At 44.2% G+C, this 25889-nt stretch overlaps 1 protein-coding gene across 4 annotated transcripts in view; it reads left to right on the top strand.

Annotated features, from left to right (window-relative positions):
* sirt2 (sirtuin 2 (silent mating type information regulation 2, homolog) 2 (S. cerevisiae)) overlaps positions 1-25889 on the top strand; it is a 118139-nt gene that overhangs the window by 73856 nt on the left and 18394 nt on the right. For all 4 annotated transcript variants that reach the window (XM_073063855.1, XM_073063852.1, XM_073063853.1 and 1 more), the window contains 4 exons: positions 1422-1551; positions 13417-13476; positions 15588-15643; positions 21068-21144. In XM_073063855.1, the coding sequence (XP_072919956.1) occupies positions 1422-1551; positions 13417-13476; positions 15588-15643; positions 21068-21144 (323 nt within the window). The remainder of the gene's footprint in view (positions 1-1421; positions 1552-13416; positions 13477-15587; positions 15644-21067; positions 21145-25889) is intronic.

Here is a 25889-nt window from a genome sequence, read left to right on the forward strand (position 1 = left end):
GAAGGCTAGTACCCATGATGGAGCAGATGAAGTTTACAACTCTCTGCAGCTTACTTTGATCCTGTGCAGTAGACCCACCCCCATATCAGGCAGTGATGCAGCCAGTTAGAATACTATCCACAGTACAACTGTAGAAATATGCAAGTGTTTTTGGTGACAATACCAAATCTCCCCAACCTCCTAATGAAATATTGCCTTCTTTGTAGCTGCATCGATAGGTTGGGGCCGGGTTTGGTCCTCAGAGATATTGACACCCAGGATCTAGATATTGCTCACTCTTACCACTTCCGATCCCTGCATGGGGATTGGTTCATGTTCTCTCATCTTAACCCTTTCTGAAGTCCACAATCAGTTCTATAGCAACGCGTATCACAATCATGTAACAATAATAAACTCATTTACCTATTCAGAGTTAGGAAAGGATGTGACATGGCAGTGTTTAAAAACAAAGGACAGGAATATTAAAGTCTAGACATTGATTTACTGGGAGCAGCCGATTAACCCTTGCCTCTTCTGACTTTGGCGTGTGGGGGGAACCACTGCAGTCACTGGGAGAATGTGCAGACCTCACATGGATGGAACTTGAGGTCGGAACTGAACCCAAGTCACTGGAGCAGTGAGATGGTAGTGTTGTAATGTGAACAAAGTCACAGGAGACTCATGGACACAGAAGCATTTTATTCAACAAAATGAGATACTCTTGGAGGAACACACAAAATGCTGGAGGAACTCAACAGGTCAGGCAGCATCTGTGGAAAAGAGTACAGTTGACATTTCGGGCCAAGACCCTTTCTCCGCCCGAAATTTCGACTGTACTCTTTTCCACAGATGTTGCCTGACGCGCAGCATTTTGTGAGTGTTGCTCTGGATTTCCAGCATCTGCAGATCTTCTCTTGTTTTTGTTGACTCTTGGAGGAAGAGGCTTCTCAGTCCAATATTACGTGACTTTAAAGGTTGCAGCAGGACCATTCTATATTTGCAATGTATCTACCATGCTTTCTTTGAATTACATATAGTCTTCAAACACCTCCTTCTTTGGCTCCAGACATCCAAAGTGAATGTTAATGTCCACTGACTCCAGGCCGCATTCCTGTATATGCAGGCATCTGAGGTCCTGGTGGAGTGTTTGTTTGTGATTTGAGCCCAACCGGCAGATCCAGGAAGCCCATTGTTCTGAGCTGTGTTTTAAATTCAATCTGCAATCCACATTCAAATCTGAAGATTGGTTGTTAGTGGAATTAATATTTGCTATATACCCTAACTCCAGAATATGCTCTAACAGCCCCACTGTGTCACGCTTATCCAGCTTGCTCTTCAGGGTTGTAGTGTAGACAGTCTTTCTCAGAGGCTGATGACAAGAAACACTCCGGGGCTTGGAACCTGACCCTCTGTTCCTGACGTTCTTTCCTTTTCTGCACTAGAACATTGACACTCTTGAGAGAGTAGTTGGGTTGAAAGAAGAGGACCTGATAGAGGCGCACGGGACATTCTTCACCTCCCACTGCACCAGCAGTTCGTGCCGGAAGCAGTATAACTTGGACTGGATGAAAAGTAAGTACGCACGATGCATTTCCTGTCCAGCTCGTGTGCCAGGATGGAAATCCATCATTTTGACAATACCTCTTCTTCTTCCCATCCAAAGTCGATGGTATGGTTGGAGTTGATCAATATTTCTGTGATCCATTGTATCCACTGTACGGAGGATTGGCCTGTGCAGCTTCACCCGAGCCCTGTTGCCAGCCTTACCTGTTCCCACCTTTGAGAGGCTTACAACACCTCAGCCACTACTTGCACGAGCCTCCAGTAGTGTCACATTCCTCACATGTATGTTGCAGTGTCAATCTGGATCATGCATTCAATTCAATGGAGTGGGAGTTGAGCCTTCTGCCACCTGTAAGAAAGATTGCAGTAGGCTTCACGCCCCTATTGGACATGCCAAAGCAATTTATGGCCAATAAAGTACACTTGAAGTCAAAGAGAGACATACAACGTGGAAACTGCCCACCAGTTTATTTATTTATTGAGATACAGCATGAAATAGGCCCTTCAAGCCACCCCACCCCACAATCCCCTTCGATTTAATCTGAGCCTAATCAAGGAACAACTTTCTATGACCAATTAACCTACCAACTGGTACATTGTTGGACTGTGGGAGGAAACCGGAGCGCCTGGAGGAAACCCACAAGGTCACGGGGAGAACGTACAAACTCCTCACAGGAAGTGATGGGGATTGACCTCAGTCGCCTGAACTGTAAAGCATTGTGCTAACCATTACGCTACCGTGCAGCCTCGGCTCTACACTGACCGCCAAGTGTGTGTTTGCTTTAATCGTACACTGATTCCTTTTTATTCCTGTCACACTCCCCTGGAATGCACTGTTCACCTTCGACACTAAGGACGATGTACACCAGTCAATTAATCTACCAAACCCTCTGCCTTTGGGATGTGGGAGAAACATAAAAACATAGAAAATAGGTGCAGGAGTAGGCCATTTGGCCCTTCGAGCCTGCACCGCCATTCAGTATGATCATGGCTGATCATCCAACTCAGAACCCTGTACCTGCTTTCTCTCCATACCCCCGATCCCTTTAGCCACAAGGGCCATATCTAACTTCCTCTTAAATATAGCCAATGAACCGGCCTCAACTGTTTCCTGTGGCAGAGAATTCCACAGATTCACCACTCTCTGTGTGAAGAAGTTTTTCCTCATCTCGGTCCTAAAAGGCTTCCCCTTTATCCTTAAACTGTGACCCCTCATTCTGGACTTCCCCAACATCGGAAATAATCTTCCTGCATCTAGCCTGGTCAATCCCTTTAGAATTTTATACGTTTCAATAAGATCCCCCCCTCAATCTTCTAAATTCCAGTGAGTATAAGCCTAGTCGATCCAGTCTTTCTTCATATGAAAGTCCTGCCATCCCAGGAATCAATCTGGTGAACCTTCTCTGTACTCCCTCTATGGCAAGAATGTCTTTCCTCAGATTAGGGGACCAAAACTACACACAATATTCTAGGTGCGGTCTCACCAAGGCCTTGTACAACTAGGGAGAAAGTTCAAAGTAAATTTTAATATCGAAGTACATTTCTGTCACCATATACAACCTTGAGATACAATTTCTTGTGATATACTCACATTAAATAATGACCATAACAGAATCAATGAAAGGCTGCCCAACTTGGGTGTTCAATCAGAGTGCAGAAGACAACAAGCTGTGTAAATACAAACATAAATAAATAAGCAATAAATATTGAGAAATATTGATATGAGGAGTCCTTGGAAGTGAGTCTATGGTTGTGGGAACATTTCAGAGATGGGTGAGTGAAGTTCAGGAGCCTGATGGTTGTGGGGTAATAACTGTTCTTGAACCTGGTGGTGTGGGACCTGAGGCTCATTGTGGAGAGTGAAGTTATCCACATTGGTTCAGGAGCCTGATGGTTGTGGGGTAATAACTGTTCCTGAACCTGGTGTTGTGGGACCTGAGGCTCATTGTGGAGAGTGAAGTTATCCACACTGGTTCAGGAGCCTGATGGTTGTGGGGTAATAACTGTTCCTGAACCTGGTGTTGTGGGACCTGAGGCTCATTGTGGAGAGTGAAGTTATCCACACTGGTTCAGGAGCCTGACGGTTGTGGGGTAATAACTGTTCCTGAACCTGGTGGTGTGGGACCTGAGGCTCATTGTGGTGAGTGAAGTTATCCACACTGGTTCAGGAACCTGATGGTTGTGGGGTAATAACTGTTCCCGAACCTGGTGGTGTGGGACCTGAGGCTCATTGTGGAGAGTGAAGTTATCCACATTGGTTCAGGAGCCTGATGGTTGTGGGGTAATAACTGTTCCTGAACCTGGTGGTGTGGGACCTGAGGCTCATTGTGGTGAGTGAAGTTATCCACACTGGTTCAGGAGCCTGATGGTCATGGGGTAATAACTGTTCCTGAACCTGGTGGTGTGGGACCTGAGGCTCATTGTGGTGAGTGAAGTTATCCACACTGGTTCAGGAGCCTGATGGTTGTGGGGTAATAACTGTTCCTGAACCTGGTGGTGTGGGACCTGAGGCTCATTGTGGTGAGTGAAGTTATCCACACTGGTTCAGGAGCCTGATGGTTGTGGGGTAATAACTGTTCCTGAACCTGGTGGTGTGGGACCTGTGGCTCATTGTGGTGAGTGAAGTTATCCACACTGGTTCAGGAGCCTGATGGTTGTGGGGTAATAACTGTTCCTGAACCTGGTGGTGTGGGACCTGAGGCTCATTGTGGTGAGTGAAGTTATCCACACTGGTTCAGGAGCCTGATGGTTGTGGGGTAATAACTGTTCCTGAACCTGGTGGTGTGGGACCTGAGGCTCATGGACCTCTTCCAGATGGAGAAAAGAGAGACAATAAGATGCTAGATTCCAGATTCAGAATTATTTAATGTCATTTCCTATACACAAGTATAAAGGAGAACAAAATAATTGTTCCTCTGGACCCACCAATGAGCAGCTGGGTGGTGGGGACCTCTGATGATGGATGCTTCTTTCCTATGACAGCGTTTGATGTAAATGTGCTCAATGGTGGGGAGCGCTTTACCCGTGATGGACTAGGATTTCCCGTTCAAAAGCATTGGTGTTTCCACATGGGCTGTGATGCATTGACCTTACCACAGGGTGGACAGCTTCTGCCCTCCTGTTATCAGACTCCTGCATGGACCTTCTGTATGGTAAGATGGACCCTTGGCCAAAGTTTCCTATGGTGGGGGAGTCTAGGACCAGAGGACACAGATAGAATGGATGTGGAGAGGATGTTTCCTATAGTGGGGGAGTCTAGGACCAGAGGACACAGATAGAGTGGATGTGGAGAGGATGTTTCCTGTAGTGGGGGAGTCTAGGACCAGAGGACACAGATAGAGTGGATGTGGAGAGGATGTTTCCTATAGTGGGGGGGGTCTAGGACCAGAGGACACAGCCTCGGAACAGAGGTACATTCATTTAGAATGGAGATGAGGGTAACACATTTTTTTTTCATACACATTTATTCTGTAACTATTTGAAAACAATAAAAAAAAGTTTTTAAAAAAAATGGAGATGATGAGGAATTTATTTTGGCAAAGTGGTGAATCTCTGCAACTCATTGCCGCAGACGGCTGTGGAGGCCCTAGTCATTGGGTATATTAAAGGGAGAAGTTGATCAATTCTTGATTAGTCACAGGAAATTGGGGCTATGAGGGAAAATGGATCAGTCATGATGGAATGGAATGCGGTGCAGTCTTGATGGGTCTAATGTCCGAATTCTGCTCCAATATCTTACGATCTTATTAATATAATTATTTTCTTGGAAATAGTTACAGGGAAATAAAGAAATACAATAAAATGTATGAAAATAATGTATTTAAACCAAGACTGACAAATAACCAATGTGCACTGTGTAATGAATTGATCTGTATGAACAGTATTCAAGACAAGTTTTTCTCTGTATCTTGGTACATGTGACAATATGATACACGATTCAAGATTCAAAATTGTTTAATGTAATTTCCTGTGCATACGTGTTAAGGAGAAAACAAATGTTACTCCAGACCCATATCTACATAAAACACTGTTGCAGGAAAGCAGCATCCATCATCAGAGTTCCCCAACACCCAGGACACGCTCTCTTCCTGAAGCTACCACCAGGAAAAAGGTACAGGAGCCTCAGGACTCACACCACCGGGTTCAGGAACAGTTACTACCCTCAACCATCAGGCTCTTGAACCAAAGGAGATAACTTCACTCAACTTCATTTGCTCCATGGTTGAATTATTCCCACACCAATGAACTCACTTTCATGGACTCTTCATCTCATGTTCTTGAGATTATTGCTTATTATTATCATTATTATTATTTCTTTCTTTTGCACAATGTTTGAACGCCCAAGTTGGTGCGGTCTTCCATTGATTCTATTATGGTTATTATTCTATTATGGATTTATTGAGTACACCCTCAAGAAAATTAATCTGAGGATTGTAGATGGTGCACTTTGATAATAAATTTACTTTGAACTTTGATCTAACACAAAAAACACAAAAGATAAAGAACACTATAATAATAAAAAAACTCAATAAATACAAATACGTAAGGTACTTATACACAGAGATTGATTGTGACGCTAGGCTGTACATAAGGTTACTGATGGGAAATAATAATGCAGTAGTGGAGTTAGTGGGTGGAGGTGTTGATCAGCCTGACTGCTTGGGGAAAGTCACTGTTTTTGAGTCTGGTGGTCCTGACGTGGATGCTACGTAGCCTCCTCCGTGATGAGAGTGGGACAAACAGTCCATGAGCAGGGTGGGTAGGATCCTTCATGATGTTACTGGCCTTTTACTGGCACCTTTCTGCATACCTGTCCTTGATGGTGGCTAGGCTGGTGCCAGTGATGTGTTGGACATTACCGTTGTCTTTTGATTACCCTTTGTAAACTAGCACCAATAACAAATACGGTACATGCAGACTCCACACAGACAGGACCGGAAGCCAGCTGTGAGACATCAGTTCTACCAGCTGCAACAGTATACCACACACGGTCAGTGTTGTGAAGCAAGGATAGGTGGTGCTCTGTGAGCTCACAGCAAGATCCTATAGCATTGTGAGAAGATCTGATTTCTTGTAAAGTGTGCTGGATCCTGGTGATTTTGCAATCCAAAGGTTCTTCAGAAGTCAAGAATGATGCATAAAATTAGACGGTTATGGTCATTATAAGAGCAAAGAGCAAACAAAGAGAAAAGACAACGTAAAAAGAAATTGTGGTTATCTTGGACTAAAAACCAGCTCAGACTATAAAGTTATAACAGGACATTCCATGATACCACATAACCTAAGAGAAAATCAAGTTCAAGAGCCAGACACCTGTGCAGAAGAACTAGGATGCTTCTACCAAGTACTGAACCAGCTTTACTTCAGTTACACTGAACAACTGCACACATATAGAAAATGCACACCAATTGCACACTGCTAGAAAATGATGCTGGAGATATTGTAATGAGAGACACAGGGATGGCAGAGTTGAACACGACGGGAATACAGCAATACTCGAAGCAGGTTCCTTATGTCCAGTCTATTCCACAATTTAGTTTTCGCGGCTCTCGGCACTTAACTGCTGTCCCGCGCTGCTCACGTTTTTTCCGCTCACAAAACTCAACGGGTTTGTCTTTAAGTGCTGGGCACTTGGACTCAAGGTGTGGAAGCAGTTTTGAGGGCTTCATTGCCTCATTAGACAGCCTCCGGGCCCGAACTCCAGCCTCTGCCCGCCCGCCAGCAGACGCCCTGGCCAGGTGTGGCTGGTCGTGGGTGGGGTGAGAGGACAACATCAGGGCCGGATGTCCCCATACCAGGGTCACAGTCCAGAGAAAGCGACCGACCGAGCGAGGAGAGCGACAGGCCCGCGCCCGCCCCCCCCCCCCCCCGTAGGATCTATCAGCCAACAAAAGTTTGTTTCAGTAGATCGCAGCAAGGTAGCTGCTCTGCTACTTACGAAACCCTGAGCCCGAATTAGGTTGTCTGTGAATATTTAGCACCGGGTTCCCCACGAACATTCGGTGTGCTAAACAGGTTTAGAAGCGGTGCCCATCTGTCCACGCTCCAGGCCAGTAGCAATGGCACTTCCCGCCGGCCACGCTCCAGGCCAGTAGCATCAGTACTTCCCGCTGGCCGCGATCCGGGCCAGTTGCATCAGCACTTCTTGCTGGCCGCACGAGGCGAACACTGGCGCAAGGGTGTCACTGCGTTTAGGCGACTGATGACCTTGTGTGGGTTCAAGTTCAACACTGGCCGTGACAGGGAATGAGGAAAGGTGCAACTGACTCATGTTGTTTCCTTGCGGCCCGGTGGTTGGGGACCACTGAAGTACACTGTGCAGTGCGGGGGAGCTACACGCACGCGCACTGGGCAGAAAGAACGGAACTAAAACCCCGCAACCCAGAAACAATCTCTCAACGGTATTTGTGTATTTATTTTTTCTTTTTTTTTCGGGATCTACTGGGAATTTCTCAAAGATGGACCAGTCAATAGCGATCAACGGGTTGGCAACCACTAGTCTAAAGGTTAACCTCCAGGTTAAGTTGGTGGTGAAGAAGATGAATTCAGTGTTGGCATTCATTTCTAGAGGTATCGAATATAAGAGCCGGAACGTGATGTTGGGGCTTTGTAAGGCACTCGTGAGACCACACTTGGGAGTATTTTGTGCAGTTTTGGGCTCCTTATTTTAGAAAGGATAGACTGATATTGGAGAGGGTTCAGAGAAGGTTCACAAGAATGATTCCAGTAATGAAAGGGTTACCATATGAGGAACATCTGGCAGCTCTTGGCTGTATTCCCTGGAGTTCAGGAGAATGAGAGGGGATCTCATAGAAACATTCCAAATGTTAGAAGGCCTGAACAGATTTGTTATTTCCCATGGTAGGCGAATTTAGGAGAAGAGGGCACGACTTCAGGAATGAAGGTCATCCATTTTGAACAGTGATGCAGAGAAAATACTTGAGTCAGAGGGTGGTAAATCTGTGGACTTTTTTGCCATGAGCGGCTGTGGAGGCCAAGTCACTGGGTGCATTTAAGGCAGAGATAGATGGGTTCTTGATTAGCCAGGGCATCAAAGGGTATGGAGAGAAGGCTGGGGAGTGGGGATGACTGGAAGAATTGGATCAGCCCATGATTGAGTGGCGGAGCAGACTCGATGGGCCAAATGGCCTACTTCTGCTCCTATATCTTATGGTCTTATGGTCTTATAAAAATACAAGCCACCATCAGGCACCACTGTCACCTAGTGCATTAGGGTTAGGGTTGGGGTTACAGCTTGGGACATTCTGGAGTTTAGATTTCAATTCCAGCACCATATTTAAGAAGACTGTACATTCTCCCTGTGACTGCTTGGTGCTCCGGTTTCCTCCCACAGTCCAAAAATGTACCGGTTTGTAGGTTAATTGGTCATTATAAGTTGTTCTCTCAAAGTCCAACCATACATCCCCATCATGAGAGGTGGAAGCAGGTAAGGCTGCTCAACAGGGCATTGGTGAAGACCTTAAGACCATAACACATTAGCCCATCTGGTCTGCTCCACCATTCAGTCATGGCTGATCCCATTTTTTTTTACTTTTTTACTTCTCCTCCTCGAGCACAGTTCCCGGCCTTCTCCTTGTAACCTTTGATGCCATGTCCAAACAAGAACCTATCAGTCTCTGCCTTAAATACACCCAATGACCTGGCCTCCACAGCTGCATGTGATAACAAATTCCACAAATTCACCACCCTTTGACTAAAGAAATTTCTCTACGTTCCTCATACGATAACCCTTTCATTCCTGGAATCATCCTTGTGAATGTCCTCTGGACCATCTCCAAAGCTAGCACATCTTTTCTAAGATGAGACCAAAACTGTTCACAATACTCAAGGTGAGGCCTCACCAGTGCTTTATAAAGCCTCAGCATCACATCCTTGCTCTGGTATTCTAGACTTCTTAAAACAAATGGTAACATCTCCCTTCCTCACCACCAACTCAACCTGCAAGATGACCTTTGGGGTGCTCTGCACAAGGACTCCCAAGTCCCTCTGCATCTCAGATTCCTGGATTTTCTCCCCGTTTAGAAAATAGTCCGCACATTTATTTCTACTACAAGTATCTGGGAGTACAGTTAGACGAGAAGCTAGACTGGACTGCCAACACAGATGCCTTATGCAGGAAGGCACAGAGTCGACTGTACTTCCTTAGAAGGTTGGCGTCATTCAATGTCTGTAGTGAGATGCTGAAGATGTTCTATAGGTCAGTTGTGGAGAGTGCCCTCTTCTTCGTGGTGGCGTGTTGGGGAGGAAGCATTAAGAAGAGGGACGCCTCACGTCTTAATAAGCTGGTAAGGAAGGCGGGCTCTGTCGTGGGCAAAGTACTGGAGAGTTTAACATCGGTAGCTGAGCGAAGGGCGCTGAGTAGGCTACGGTCAATTATGGATAACTGAACATCCTCTACATAGCACCATCCAGAGACAGAGAAGCAGTTTCAGCGACAGGTTGCTATCGATGCAATGCTCCTCAGACAGGATGAAGAGGTCAATACTCCCCAATGCCATTAGGCTTTACAATTCAACCGCCAGGACTTAAGAACTTTTTAAAAGCTATTATTAATGCTTTTTGAGATAGTGATTTAGATGCATATCATATTTTTTACTGAGTTAAGTATTGTATGTAATTAGTTTTGCTACAACAAGTGTATGGGACATTGGAAAAAAGTTGAATTTCCCCATGGGGATGAATAAAGTATCTATCTATCTATCTATCTATCTATCTATCTATCTATCTATCTATCTATCTATCTATCTATCTATCTATCTATCTATCTATCTATCTATCTATCTATCTATCTACTACCAAAGTGCATGACCATGCATTTTCCAACTTTGTATTTCTTTTACCACTTTCTTATCCATCCTGCTAAACTGTCTAGGTCCTTTTGCATCTTACCTGTTTCCACAACATTACCTGCCCGTCCACTGATCTTCATATCAACTGCAAACTTGGCAACAAAGCCATCTATCTATTCCATCATCTAAATCATTTATATCCAGCATAAAAAGAAGCGGTCCCAACGTGGACCTCTGTGGAACATCTCTAGTCACTGGCAGCCAAGCAGACAAGGATCCTTTTACTCCCACTCGCTGCCTCCTACCAATCAGCCGATGCTCTAACCATGCTAGCAACTTTCCTGTAATATCAGGGGCTCAAATCTTAGTAAGCAGCCTCATGTGTGGCACCTTGTCAAAGGCCATCTGAAAGTCCAAATGCATAACATCCACTGCATTCCATTTATCTATCCTACTTGTAATCTCCTCAAAGAATTTCAGCAGGTTCCTCAGCAGGATTTTCCCTGAAGGAAACCATGCTGACTTTGTCCTGTCTTGTCCTGTGTCATCAAGTACTCCATAACCTCATCCTTAACAACTGACTCCAATATCTTCCCAACCACTGAGGTCAGGCTAACTGGTCTACAATTTCCTTCCTGCTGCCTTCCTCCTTTCTTAAAGAGTGGAGTGACATTTGCAATTTTCCAGTCCTCTGGCACCATGCCAAAGTCAGATGATTTTTGAAAGATCATTTCTAATGCCACCACAATCTCTACCACTACCTCTTTCAGAACCCTAGGGTGCAGTTCATCTGGTCCGGGTGACTTATGAACTTTTAGGTCGTTCAGCTTTTTGAGCACCTTCTCCCTTGTAACAGTAACTGCTCCCACTTCTCTTCCTTCACACACTACAACATCAGGCATACTGCTAGTATTTTCCACAGGAAAGACTGATGCAAAATACTCATTTAATTCATCAGCCATCTCCTTGTCCCTCGTTATTATTTCTCCTGCCTCATTTCCTAGCAGTCCTATATCCACTCTCATTTGTCCTATATTTTTAACATACTTGGAAAAAAAACTTTTACTATCCACTTTGATATTATTTGCTAGCTTGCTTTCATATTTCATCTTTTCTCTTCTAATTATTTTAATTGCTCTCTGTAGGTTTTTACAAACATCCCAATCCTCTATCTTCCCACTAATTTTTGCTTTGTTGTATGCCCTCTCTTTTGCTTTTACAATAGCTTTGACTTCCCTTGTCAGCCACGGTTGTACTATTTTGCCATTTGAGTATTTCTTCATTTTGTGAAGTTGTTCAGGCCAATCCCCTGTACAGTGGAAACAATGAAGTACAGATTACAGAAACGTTAATGAATTCCAACCACATCCTCGACTGTGAACAATGGAGACGGGAGGTCTTCAATGGCCTATGCGCCACTGGGAGCTAAGGGCCCAAGAAAAAGAAAAAAGAACTTTTCTGTGATAAGGCTGGTGTTAAATAGGTGGGTTGCTGGGCGGCGCGAGTAGGCACACTGTATCTTTAAATAAGTAGGAAAGTAATGATAATAGCTTTATTTATTCAAACAGACAATGTAGTTCAATGTGCTTTACGACGGGTTAAAGTACAAACATGAAAATAAAAAACAAAACGTGTTAGTTAAAAGCAAGGTTAAATAAATAGGTTTTGAGCTGGTCTTTAAAAGTGTCAGCTGAGACCGCATCCCTTACAGCAGGGGCTCCCAACCTTCTTAATGCACCAATACCACGAAGCAAGGTGTCCATGGACCCAGGTTAGGAAACCCCTGCCTTATAACTTTCGGTATTGAATTCCACAGCTTAGGAGAGAAGTTATAAAGAAAAAGCTGACCTGCCATGCCAATTATCTTTTGAGGGAGTGTGTTTAAATTTAAGAAACCAGCAGAAAAAGACCTGAGAGCTGGAGCAGATTATAAAATGAAAATGATTCTGTGATGTACTCCGGTCCCAGGCCATTGAGAGCTTTAAAAACAAGTAAGGAAACTTAAAAATAACACTGGACAACAAACTTTCTCAAAAGTGTTGCTTGCTCTAAACTTTTTTTGTTTATGATAGACTGCTTGAAGGTGAACACAATATAAATTCCAGACTACTTGTACGTAGGAATTTGTTGAAACAAGAAATTAGCTTCTATTGAACATAATGTGTTTAATTGTGTAACAGTGCTGATGCTTTGCAATAGTTCAACCAATCTAAAAATATTTTGTTGATGATTTACATTTGTACTCAGTGTCTGAGGCTTCTCACTTAAGTGTCCAACAATAATCAGCCAGTATTGATGGATTCCAGTTGCCCTGATACCGTTTCTCCATGACCGCAATGTCCTGGTGAAACCTTTCACCGTGCTCGTCACTGACAGCACCAAGATTTGCAGGGAAGAAGTCCAAATGGGAATGCAGGAGATGAATCTTTAGTGACATGTTGCACTTCATGGTTTTGTATGTTTGAAGCATGTTACCAACCAGCTGCACGTAGTTTAACATTCTGTATTTGTCAAGAAAATTTTCAACAAAATTCTTGAATGCCTTCCATGTGATTTTCTCTGGTTCCACTAGAAGTTCTTCAAAATGCCTGTCACTGATGACCTGTTTGATTTGTGGATTAACAAAAATGCCTCCTTAATCTTGCTATCAGTTATTTTGACTTGAGTTATGAATTGAAATAATAAATATAGGTGATTTTTCTTTTTAAATGGTGCTTGATATGGAAATTTCATGGTGATTTTCATGATTAGCAGCCCAAAGTTGGTAAGATATGCTAAAAAAAATTTGTGTCCAGTGTACTGAGATTATGATTATAAAATGATGATGATAGATTATAAAATTATGAGATAACTAGCACTCTAATCCCACAGGTGGAAGCTGTCAGGAGAGGGAATGAACAGGTTGAGAGAGAGGTGCAGTTAGACTGTTCCACTAGGAACCGGTTATCATGTGAATGGGGCACTTCTGATAGGCAGCAACACCTCTCAACTGCACAGTGCATTGGGATGTTGAGTTTCAGCTCTGTGTTTGCTAATTTCCCTTTCCTTTTCCTTCCTCACATAGCACAGATCTTTACAAAGCCCTTCCCGAAGTGTGAGGAGTGTGACTCCGTAGTGAAACCTGGTGAGTGGAAGAGCAGATGTGGGGCTGGTACCTCGGCAAGGTTCGTGACCTCCTCCATGGACGTGAGAACATGAAACCATTCAACCTCTCCCGCCTGCTCTGAAATTCTGTTGTGCATTAACTCCACTTGCTTGAGCCAAAAACCGTAACAGCAGCCCATTGAGTCTGCCCCACCGTCATGGCTGACTTATTATCCCTCTCAACCCCATTCTCCTGCCTTCTCCCTGTACATTGCCACTGCCTGTAAGGAGTTTGTACCTTCTCCCTGTTTCTTCCGGGTGCTCCGGTTACCTTCCACAGTCCAAAGACGTACTGGTTGTTGGGTTGATTGGACATTGTAAATTGTCCCATGATTTGGCTTGGGATAAGTTGGGGGATTGCTGGGCAACGTGGCTCGAAGGGCCAGAAGGACTTATTCCATCGGCATCACAATAAATAAATAAATAGAATTTTGTTATTACCATTCTTCCCTCAGTTTCTTTGGGGAGAGAACACCAGACTTCCATACCACCTTTAACTTACACTTAGATGCTGGGAAGATGTTTCACCTGAGGGCAGAGGGTCACCCATTTAAGGTGCTGAGGAGGGAGTTCTTCTCTCTAGATCAGAGTTTCCCAGCCTGGTCCACAGACCCTCAGTTGATGGTAGAGGTGCATGGCACACAAAGATTGGGGACCCCTGCTCCAGATGCCCAAGAATCCCATACGGTCCTCCCCAAGTCCACTTGGGGCAATATACTCAGTGGCCACGTACTGGGTGCACGTCTGTGCTCTTCTGCTGCTGTAGCCCATCCACTTCAAGGTTCGATGTATTGTTTATCAAATTGTAACGTGTGGGTATTTGAGCTAGCTGCCAGCTTGATCCCGTCTGGCCATTCTCCTCTGACCTCTCTCATTAACAAGGTGTTTTCACCCACAGAACTGCCGCTCACTGGATTTTTTTTTGTTTTTCACACCATTCTCTGTAAACTCCAGAGAACGTTGTGTGTGTAAGTCCCAGGGCATCAGCAGTTTCTGAGATACTCAAACCAACCCCACCTGGCACTAAAAATCATTGCATGGTCGAAGTCACTTAGATCGCATTTCTTCCCCATTCTGATGTTCGGACTGAACAACAACTCAACATCTTGACCATGTCCACGTGCTTTTATGCCCTGAGTTGCTGCCACTTGATTGGCAGTAGTGCTGTGCCCGTATCATCTTTCCACTTTAAGACTGCCTGCCTGGTGGTGTGGTAGTTAATGGGTTAATCCCATGCCACTCAGTTACCCACCTCCACTTGCGAGGAGTTCATATCCTGTATAAACAAGGTTATCAATAAAGTTCAGTTGAAGATCCTGTGAATTGGTGAAATAGAGAAGGAAACAGAGAGAGATAGACCATTAAAACACAGTGAAAGACGGTTATAATGTTGGCAATTCTTTATTTATGCAAAGCAAGTGAGAGACCGTTAACACAAAGAGGAAGACAGTTATAATGTTGCCAATTCCTTTTTATGTTTACGTAAGCCGTATAAGTTGTGTGCTATGGGTAAAGTGACTGAATCACTCAATTTCAATGAGTATAATTTCATCATAGTCCTATCGTCAAAACGTACAGAGCTAGTTGTTTTTTTCAAGAAGGGGAGAGGTTGTGGTAGTTAATGGGTTAATCCTATCCTGTGCCACTCAGTCTGTCACCCCCATGATGTATCGTGCAAGCAAGCTATCAGTGAAGTTGAGTTGAATAGCCTGCACGCTGACCTCTGGCTGTCTCTCTGCACTCTCCCTCAATATTGAACACAACACCTGGCACTCTTCCTTTGCCTATCCTATACCCTCCTCCTTCCTATACTCACTGAGGTGTACTCAGGAGAAGACCGCTGGCTCTTTAATGTTACCAGCTCATTTAGGCTGGGAGAGTGGGAGCATTCATTGAAACCAGAAAGTCAGAACAACATTTGCAGGCTGGAATCTGTCCCATCTTCTGAGTGGAATGGTGCTTGATGTGTGTTCTTCCTTCCATGGTCCCCCACCACGCTTCCTGGTGATCGGTGTCCTGCCCTGCTGTTTGAGCAAAGCTTTATACCTGTGAGTAGTGTGTGCTGCATTTAATCCCCATTTCCTTCCTTAGACATTGTGTTCTTCGGAGAAAGTCTCCCCCATCGATTCTTTGCCACAATGGACTCTGTGAGTACAACTCAGTTATTATCACATGTTTGGTTCGATGTAATATTGGTGAATGTATACAGTATACAACCTAAAATTCTTACTGTTCACAGACATCCACGAAACAAGAAACCACAAAGATTGAATGTCAGAAACATCAGCCTCCCCCCTCATGCAGAAGTAGCGGTAGAAGCATTGACCCTTCCCACCCCCTCCCCCCCGACTTGTGCCAGCAGGAGCTCCGTCCCCCCCAACATGCTAGCAAAAGCCCCCAAAGAGACCTAAATCAAAAACTACAGTCCATAACCCAGACCTTTGGGATCTCAGACAGGCGCTCCCTCTCCAGCGAGGGAGAGAGAGATCACTCTCCTGCAGCAACAACGAGAGCGGAGGAGTCTTCTGTTCAATAGTAACATCTGTTCCGATGTTTCTGTTTTCCCCATCGCTTCTGCAAGCCCCCCGACTCGAGGACTGACAGCTCCGCACCCTCCATCGAGAGAGAGAGAGAGAGAGAGAGAGAGAGATTACTCAAGTACAGAGGCCTTCTTCCGGCAGCAGCACACACCACCTACTGTCCTGATGTTTCCGTCTCCCATTGGGCTTCAGTCGGCGAAATCAGCGAGGAATTGGGTTGTTGTTGGGCCGCTCCCCGAAGTCACGTCTTTTCAGGCCGCTTCTGGAAATAACGAAGCGCCAGGCCACGTATTACGGAGAGCCATAATTTGAATTGTAGATCACAGACTCTGACAGAACCCCAACCACCTTGAAAAGAAAAGGAATTGTGGACAAATTAGATGTTGCCAGAATCTGCAAAAACTACTCGCACCATCTTTCCTCGCTCCTCCCTAGAACTGTCATCTCAGAGTTGGGGCAATTAAGTTCGATGATTAATCCTTCATACTTTTCATTATTTATTAAGAAACAGTGCAGAATAGGCCCTTCCGGCCCTCTGAGCCGTGTCACCCAGCTATCCCCAATTTGAAGAAGAAAGCCCTTAACTCTGAGTGGAGTCATCGGGACACCATCATGATGACTCTTTTTTTTAGCAGGCTTTCTTATTTTTACGAGGCCGAGTTGCTAGCTCGACCCAGCACGGATGGAAAGCGTGTAAGGAGCCGGCTGGATTCGAACTCACTCCGAAGTCCAGTGCTGATGCCACGATGCCACCAGCCAGCTTCCCCAATTTAGCCCTAACTTAATCACGAGACAATTTACAATGACCAATTAACCTTCCAACCGGTACATCTTTGGACCTTGGGAGGAAACCCACGCGGTCACAGGGAGAATGTACAAAACTGGCAGCAGTAGGAATTGAACCCCAGTCGCATGTACTGTAAAGTGTTGTGCTAACCACTATGCTACCCTGCTGCCTCATGTGAATGACCTGGATAAAAAAGTAGATGAGTGGGTTAGTCAGTTTGCAGACTATGCAAAGGTTAATGGTGTTTTGGATAGCGTAGAAGGCTGGCAAAGAATACAGTGGAATATACAGTAGATCAGTTGCAGATATAGGCAGGGAAATGGCAAATGGAGTTTAATCTGGCCAGATGTGAAGGGTTTGGAAGCTCAGTTGTAAAGGGACAGTTGATGTGCAGAGGAATCTTGTCCATAGCTCCCTAAAAGCTGGTCCCGCATAGCTCTCACAGGCTAATAGGGCGTTAAAGAAGGCATATGGCATACTGGCCTTTATTAGTTGAGGAATTGAGTCCAAAAGTCAGGAAGTTATGTCACAGCTTTATAAAACTCTTGTTAGGTCACATCTGATTGCTCATTATAGGACCAATGTCGAGCCTTTCGAGAGGGTGCTCTTTCCCTTCCCCCTGATCTTTTTATTCTGGCATCTTTCCCCTTCCTTCTCAGTCCTGAAGAAGGGTCTCAGCCCGAAATGTTCACTGTCTATTTATTTCCAGAGATGCTGTCCGACCTGAGTTCCTCCTGGATTTTGAGTGTGTGTTGCTTTGGATTTCCAGCACCTGCAGACTTTTTAGTGTTTATAGATAGATAGATGGGTACTTTATTGATGGCAAAAGTAATTATAGTATCACAGTAAAATTACAAGTTCACAGGTATACAAAATGAGAAGAGAAATAAGAAGAATAAATAAAAAATAAATCACCTTAAACAGTCTAATGGGGGGGGGGGGGTCATCACTTCTCCAGCTATAGGTTGACTCATTATAGAGCCTAATGGCGTTGGGTAAGAATCACCTCATATAGCGCTCTTTGGAACAACACAGTTGCCATAGTCTATTACTAAAAGTGCTCCTCTGTTCAGCCAAGGTGGCATGCAGAGGGTGAGAAACATTGTCCAGAATTGCCAGGATTTTCTGTAGGGTCCTTTGTTCTACCACAGCCTCCAGTGTGTCCATTTTGGCTCCTACAGCAGAGCCAGCCCTTCTAATCAGTTTATTCAGCCTGTTGGCATCACCCGTGTTGATGTCCCAGTACTCCACCGCATAGAGGATTGTACTGGTGACAACAGCCAGGTAGAACATGTGAAGAAGAGGCCTGCATAGTCCAGAGGACCTCAATCTGCTCAGGAAGTAGAGGCGACTCTGGCCCTTCCTGTACATAGACTTTGTGTTGGTGCTGCAGTCAAGTTTGTTATGAGGTTCACCAGGATGCTGCCTGGATTAGAGGGCATGTGCTACAACGAAAAGTTGGACAAACTTGGATTGTTTTCATGGAACAGCGGAGGCTGAGGGGAGATCTGATAGATGTTTATCAGATTATGAGATACACAGAGAAGATAGACAGTATCTTTATCCTGGGATTGAAATATCTAATACCAGATGACTTGCATTTAAGGTGTGAGGGGTAAGTTCAAAGGAGACGTGCAGGGCAAGTTCTTTTTTAAGCGAAGGAAGTGTTGGGTGTCTGGAATGCACTGCCTGGGGCAGATACAATAGTGGTGTTCAAGAGGCCCTTAAACAGGCACATGGTTGTGCCGGAAATGGAAGGATATGAGCAAGATGTAGGCAGAAAGGATGAGTCTAGTTGGATGTTTGATTGAGAATTCAATGTTGTGAGTCAGAGAGTCTGTTCCTGTGCTGACTGCTGGATATTCTATGTTCATTACCCAGGCAGAGAGGCACAATGCGCTTGTTGCTGTACCCGTTATTCAATGCTGAGTGGAGCAGGCTTGATGGACTGAATGGACAAATTACGCTCCTATGCTTTACGGTTTAAGGATGGAAATCTGATCTCCTTATCTGGCCCAAACTTGTCTGGTCTTCAACCCACAACAACTCGAGCCATTCTCTGACATGACTCAGCAAACAGCTGATTTCCTGAGTCATTAGGAGCAGGCAATAAACACCAATCTTGCTGGTGATGCCCATGTCCAGTAAACAAGTAAAATAATATCCTCGAGTTACCAGAGTCTGCATGGAAACGGCTTCTTCTTATTTGTCGAAGTCCTTCCATCTTTGAGTGCCTCAGCTGAACCTCCCCGTTATTTTCTAGGGACTGAAGAAGAGTAAATATGGTAAATATTTTGAGCCGATAGAATTAATAAATCTCCTTAGCTGATCTTACTGACACCTTGGGAAAGGCCAGCACCACTCACATTACACTTTATCTGTACTATGTTTGATTGTCAGTAGCAAATGGCACATCTGATTGGCCAGTTCTATACTCAATTGGTCTGGCCTGATACATCCCCAGCAGAGGCGAAGTCAAACAATCACATCACTAATTACACTGGAGAACAATTATTTTTCAAAACCGTTGCTTTCTCAGAAATTTTTTGTGGTTATGATAGAGCACTTGAAGATAAACATGCAGGAATTTAGAGAAACATGAGATTAACATTTATTGAATATAATGTGTTTAATTGCATAACGGTGCTGACGTTTTGCAGTAGTTCAACTCAGCTAAAAATATTTTGTTGATGATTTTCATTTGTACTCGGTGTCTGAGGCTTCTCGCTTAAGTGTCCAACAATAATCAGCCAGTATTGATGGATTCCAGTTGCCCTGATACCGTTTCTCCATGACCGCAATGTCCTGGGGAAACCTTTCACCGTGCTCGTCACTGACAGCACCAAGATTTGCAGGGAAGAAGTCTAAATGGGAATGCAGAAAATGAATCTTTAGTGACATGTTGCACTTCATGGTTTTGTTTGCTTGAAGCATGTTGTCAACCAGTTGCACGTAGCTTGGTGATCTGTAGTTGCCAAAAAAATTTAGAAACATAGAAACATAGAAAACATACAGCACAATACAGGCCTTTCAGCCCACAAAGCTGTGCCAAATACGTCCCTACCTTAGAACTACCAAGGCTTTACCCCTAACCCTCTATTTTTCTAAGCTCCATGTAGCCATCCCGGAGTCTCTTAAAAGACCCTATCGTTTCTGCCTCCACCACCGCCGCCGGCAGCCGATTCCACGCACTCACCACTCTCTGCGTGAAAAACTTACCCCTGACATCTCCTCTGTGTACCTACTTCCAAGTATCTTAAAAATGTGCCCTCTCATGCTAGCCATTTCATCCCTGGGAAAAAGTCTCTGACTATCCACATGATCAATGCCTGTCATTATCTTGTACACCTCTATCAGGTCACCTCTCATCCTCTGTCACTCCAAGGAGAAAAAGCTGAGTTCACTCAACCTATTCCCATTCGGCATGCTCCCCAATCCTTTCTGTAGTGAGGCAAACAGTACTGAGCACAGTACTCCAAGTGGGGTTTGACCAGGGTCCTATATAACTGCAACATTACCTCTCAGCTCTTAAACTCAATCCCACAATTGATGAAGGCCAATGCACCGTATGCCTTCTTAACCACAGAGTCAACCTGCACAGCAGCTTTGAGCATCCTATGGCCTCGGACCCCAAGATCCCTCTGATCCTCCATACTGCCAAGAGTTTTACCATTAATGCTATATTCTGCCTTCATATTTGACCTACCAAAATGAACCACCTAACACTTACCTGGGTTGAACACCATCTGCCACTTTTCGGCCCAGTTTTGCTTCCTATCAATGTCCTGTTGTAACCCCTGATGGCTCTCCACACTATCTACAACACCTCCAACCTTTGGGTCACCAACAGCTTTGAATACCTTCCACATGGTTTTCTCCAGTACCACTAGAAGTTCTTCGAATTGTCTATCATTGATGATCTGTTTGATTTGTGGACCCACAAAAATGCCTTCCTTAATCTTGGCATATTTTATTCTGACTTGAATTATGAGTTGAAATTACAAATATAGGCAATTTCAAAAAAAGTGGTGCATCTTGGGGAAATTTCATGATCAAAAATCAATTAGGTATACCTAAAAGTATTCCAGAAGCAAAATCTGTGTTGTCCAGTGTTATTACACAATGCAGGAAAGTAAATTTGTATTTCTTAAGACATTTCTTTAAACTAATAAAGAAACTGATGATTAATTTACAGATTTGTATTTTCTCCCCCCTTTAATTAGTACATTTTGTTTTCCATTTAGGATTTTCCAAAGTGTGACCTTCTCATCATCTTGGGTACTTCCCTCCAGGTCCAGCCATTTGCGTCCCTCATTAACAGGTCTGTGGCAGTCGACCAGAGCGGTGGGACAGATTCTGGAAATGTACTAAATTAGAATTATTTGGACTGCAGAGTGCATGTTTAGCCCGGGAGTCATGGAGGTTTATGGCACAGGGTGAGACCATTTAGCCTAGCGTGTCCAATCAAGCCAAAATTTGACATCCAGTTAATCCCACCTCCCAGTTCTCAGTCCAAAACCCTGGAGTTTATGCTCTTCAGTCATTCAGATCCCTTTACATAGAATCACAGGGCCTGGTATGGAAATACTAATGCCTTTGAATAAAAACTCCTACAAAGGGTTGTGAACTAGGTCCAGTACGTCACGGATAAAGCCCTCCCAAACATTGAGCACATCTACATAACACACTGACACAGGAAAGCACCATCCCCAGCACCCGGGCCATGCCTCAGGACTGACACCACCAGCTTCAAAAACAGTTAGTACCCCACAATAATCAGGCTTTTGAACAAATGGGGGCAACTACACTCACTTGCCCATCCATTGAATCAGAATCAGGTTTATTATCACCGGCATGTGTCGTGAAATTTGTTAACTTAGCAGCAGCAGTTCAAAGCAATACATAATATAGTAGAAAAAAATCAAAATAAAATAATAATAATAAATAAATAGTAAATCAATTACAGTATACGTATATTGAATAGATTAAAAATCGTGCAAAAAACAGAAATAATATATATTTAAAAAGTGAGGTAGTGTCCAAGGGTTCAATGTCCATAAGACCATAAGATATAGGAGCAGAAGTAGGCCATTTGGCCCATCAAGTCTATTCTGCCATTCAATCATGGGCTGATCCAATTCTTCCAGTCAACCCCACTCCCCTGCTTTCACCCCATGCCCTTTGATGCCCTGGCTAATCAAGAACCTATCTATCTCTGCCTTAAATGCACCTAATGACTTGGCCTCCACAGTCACTTGTGGCAACAAATTCCACAGATTTACCGCCCTCTGAATGAAGTAATTTATCTGCATCTCTGGTCTAAAAGGACGTCCTTCAATCCTGAAATTGTGCCCTCTTGTCCTAGACTTAACTTTGCCATATCTAATCTGTTCAGGCCTTTTAACATTCAGAATGTTTCTATGAGATCCCCCCCTCATTCTCCTGAACTCCAGGGCACATAACCCAAGACCTGCTAGATGTTCCTTATACAGTAACCCTTTCATTCCTGGAATCATTCTCGTGAATGTCCTCTGAACCCTCTCCAACGTCAGTATATCCTTTCTAAAATAAGGAGCCCAAAACTGCACACAATACTCCAAGTGTGGTCTCACGAGTGCCTTATAGAGCCTCAACATCACATCCCTGCTCTTATATTCTAGACCTCTTGAAATGACTGCTAACATTGCATTTGCCTTCCTCACCACCGACTCAACCTGCAAGTTAACCTTCAGGGTGTTCTGCCTTATAAAGCTCTTATATTCTATACCTCTAGAAATGAATGCCAGCATTGCATTCGCCTTCTTGTCCCACTGATCTGCAACGAGCCCATATCCCTCCAAACCCCTCTCATCCATGCACCTGTCCAAGTTTTTATTAAATGTTAAAAGTGAGCCCACATTTACAACTTCATCTGGCAGCTCATTCCACACTCCCACCACTCTCTGTGTGAAGAAGTCCCCCCAATGTTCCCTTTAAACTTTTCCCCCTTCACCCTTAACCCATGTCCTCTGGTTTTTTCCTCCCCTAGCCTCAGTGGAAAAAGCCTGCTTGCAGTCACTCTATCTATACCCATCATAATTTTACACACCTCCATCCAATCACCCCTCATTCTCCTAGGCTCCAGGGAATAAAGTCCTAACCTATTCAACCTTTCTCTGTAACTCAGTTTCTCAAGTCCCGGCAACATCCTTGTAAACCTTCTCTGCACTCTTTCAACCTTATTAATATCCTTCCTGTAATCCGGAGACCAAAACTGCATACAATACTCCAAATTCAGCCTCACCAATGTCTTATACAACCTCACAATAACATTCCAACTCTTATACTCAATACTTTGTTTTATAAAGGCCAATGTACCAAAAGCTCTCTTTACTACCCTATCTACCTGTGATGTCACTTTTAGGGAATTTTCTATCTGTATTCCTAGATCCCTCTGTTCTACTGCACTCCTCAGTGCCCTACCATTTACCTTGTATGTTCCACCTTGGTTTGTCCTTCCAAAGTGCAATACCTCACACTTGTCCGCATTAAACTCCATCTGCCATTTCTCAGCCCATTTTTCCAGCTGGTCCAGATCCCTCTGCAAGCTTTGAAAACCTTCCTCACTGTCCACTACACCTCCAATCTTTGTATCATCAGCAAATTTGCTGATCCAATTTACCACATTATCATCCAGATCAATGATATGGATGACAAGTAACAATGGACCCAGCACTGATCCCTGTGGCACACCACTAGTCACAGGCCTCCACTACCACTCTCTGACTTCTCCCATTGAGCCAAAGTCTAATCCAATTTACTACCTCTCCATGTATACCTAGCGACTGAATCTTCCTAACTAACCTCCCATGCCGGACCTTGTCAAAGGCCTTACTGAAGTCCATGTAGACAACATCCACTGCCTTCCCTTCATCCAATTTCCTTGTAACTTCCTCGAAAAACTCTAATAGATTTGCTAAACATGACCTACCACGCACAAAGCCGTGTTGACTCTCCCTAATAAGTCCCTGTAGACTTGTAGATCCTATCTCTTAGTACTCCTTCCAATAATTTACCTACTACTGACGTCAAACTTACCGGCCTATAATTTCCCGGATTTTTTAAACAACAGAACATGAGCTATCCTCCAATCCTCCGGCACTTCACCCGTGGATGCCACATTTTAAATATACCTGCCAGGGCCCCTGCAATTTCAACACTAGTCTCCTTCACGGTCCGAGGGAATACCCTGTCAGGTCCTGGGGATTTATCTAATCTGATTTGCCTCAAGATAGCAAGCACCTCCTCCTCTTCAATCTGTATAAGTTCCATGACCTCACTACTTGTTTGTCTTATTTCCATTGACTCCATGCCAGTTTCCTTAGTAAATACAGGAGCAAAAAACCCATTTAAGATCTCCCCCATTTCTTTTGGTTTCATACATAGCCGACCACTCTGATCTTCAAGAGGACCAATTTTATCCCTTTTGCTCTTAATATACCTGTAGAAGCTCTTAGGATTATCCTTCACCTTGACTGCCAAAGCAACCTCAGATCTTCTTTTAGCCCTCCTGATTTCTTTCTTAAGTATTTTTTTGCACTTTTTATACTCCTCAAGCACCTTATTTGCTCCCTGTTTCCTATACATGTCATACATCTCTCTCTTCTTCTTTATCAGAGTTCCAATATCCCTAAAGAACCAAGGTTCCTTATTCTTATTCACTTTGCCTTTAATCCTGACAGAAACATACAAACTCTGCGCTCTCAAAATTTCTCCTTTGAAGGCCTCCCACTTACCAACGACATCCTTGTCAGAGAACAACTTGTCCCAATCCACACTTTTTAGATCCTTTCTCATTTCTTCAGATTTGGCCTTTTTCCAGTTTAGAACCTCAACCCGAGGACCAGATCTATCTTTATCCATGATCAAGTTGAAACTAATGGTGTTATGATCACTGGAACCGAAGTGTTCCCCTACACACACTTCCATCACCTGTCCTAACTCACTTCCTAATAGGAGATCTAGTATTGCATCCTGTCTAGTAAGTGCCTCTATATATTGATTTAGAAAACTTTCCTGAACTCATTTTACAAACTCTAACCCGTCTAGACCTTTAATAGTATGGGAGTCCCAATCAGTATGTGGAAAATTAAAATCCCCTACAATCACAACTTTCTGTCTCCTGCAGTTGTCTGCTATCTCTCTGCGGATTTGCTCCTCCAATTCTCACTGACTATTGGGTGGTCTATAATACAACCCCATTAATGTGGTCATACCTTTCCTGTTTCTCAGCTCCACCCATATGGCCTCGGTAGACAAGCCCTCTAATCTGTCCTGCCTGAGCACTGCTGTAACATTTTCCCAGACTAGCAATGCCAACCTCCCACCCTTCATCTCTCTGCCTCTATCACGTCTGAAACATCGGAACACTGGAACATTGAGCTGCCAGTCCTGCCCCTCCTGTAGCCAAGTTTCAGTAATGGCTATGATGTCATAATTAGACAATAGACAATAGGTGCAGAAGTAGACCATTCGGCCCTTCGAGCCTGCACCGCCATTTTAAGATCATGGCTGATCAATTCCTATCAATACCCAGTTCCTGCCTTGTCCCCATATCCCTTGATTCCCCTATCCATAAGATACCTATCTAGCTCCTTCCATGTGTCAATCCAGGCCCTCAGCTCGTCTGCCTTTCCCACAATACTCCTCACACTGAAATAGACACATCTCATAAGATTATTACCACCACACACAACCCTTCTATTTGTGACTTTGCATGAAACTTTAACATCATTTATTTTCACCCCCGCTCCACTATCTACTCTGGTTCCCATCCCCCTGCACATCTAGTTTAAACCCCCCCAATAGCACTAACGAACTCCCCTGCAAGTATATTGGTCCCCCTGTAGTTCAGGTATAACCCATCTCTCTTGTAGAGGTCCCACCTGCCCCAGAAGAGGTCCCAGTGATCTAGAAATCTGAAACCCTGCCCCCTACACCAGTTTCTCAGCCACGTGTTCATCCTCCAGAGCATCCTACTCTTACCCTCACTGGCACGTGGCACAGGTAGCAATCCTGAGATTACCA

This window comes from Hemitrygon akajei, chromosome 12 (genome assembly GCF_048418815.1).
Source record: "Hemitrygon akajei chromosome 12, sHemAka1.3, whole genome shotgun sequence".
In the NCBI taxonomy this organism is placed as follows: Eukaryota; Metazoa; Chordata; class Chondrichthyes; order Myliobatiformes; family Dasyatidae; genus Hemitrygon; species Hemitrygon akajei.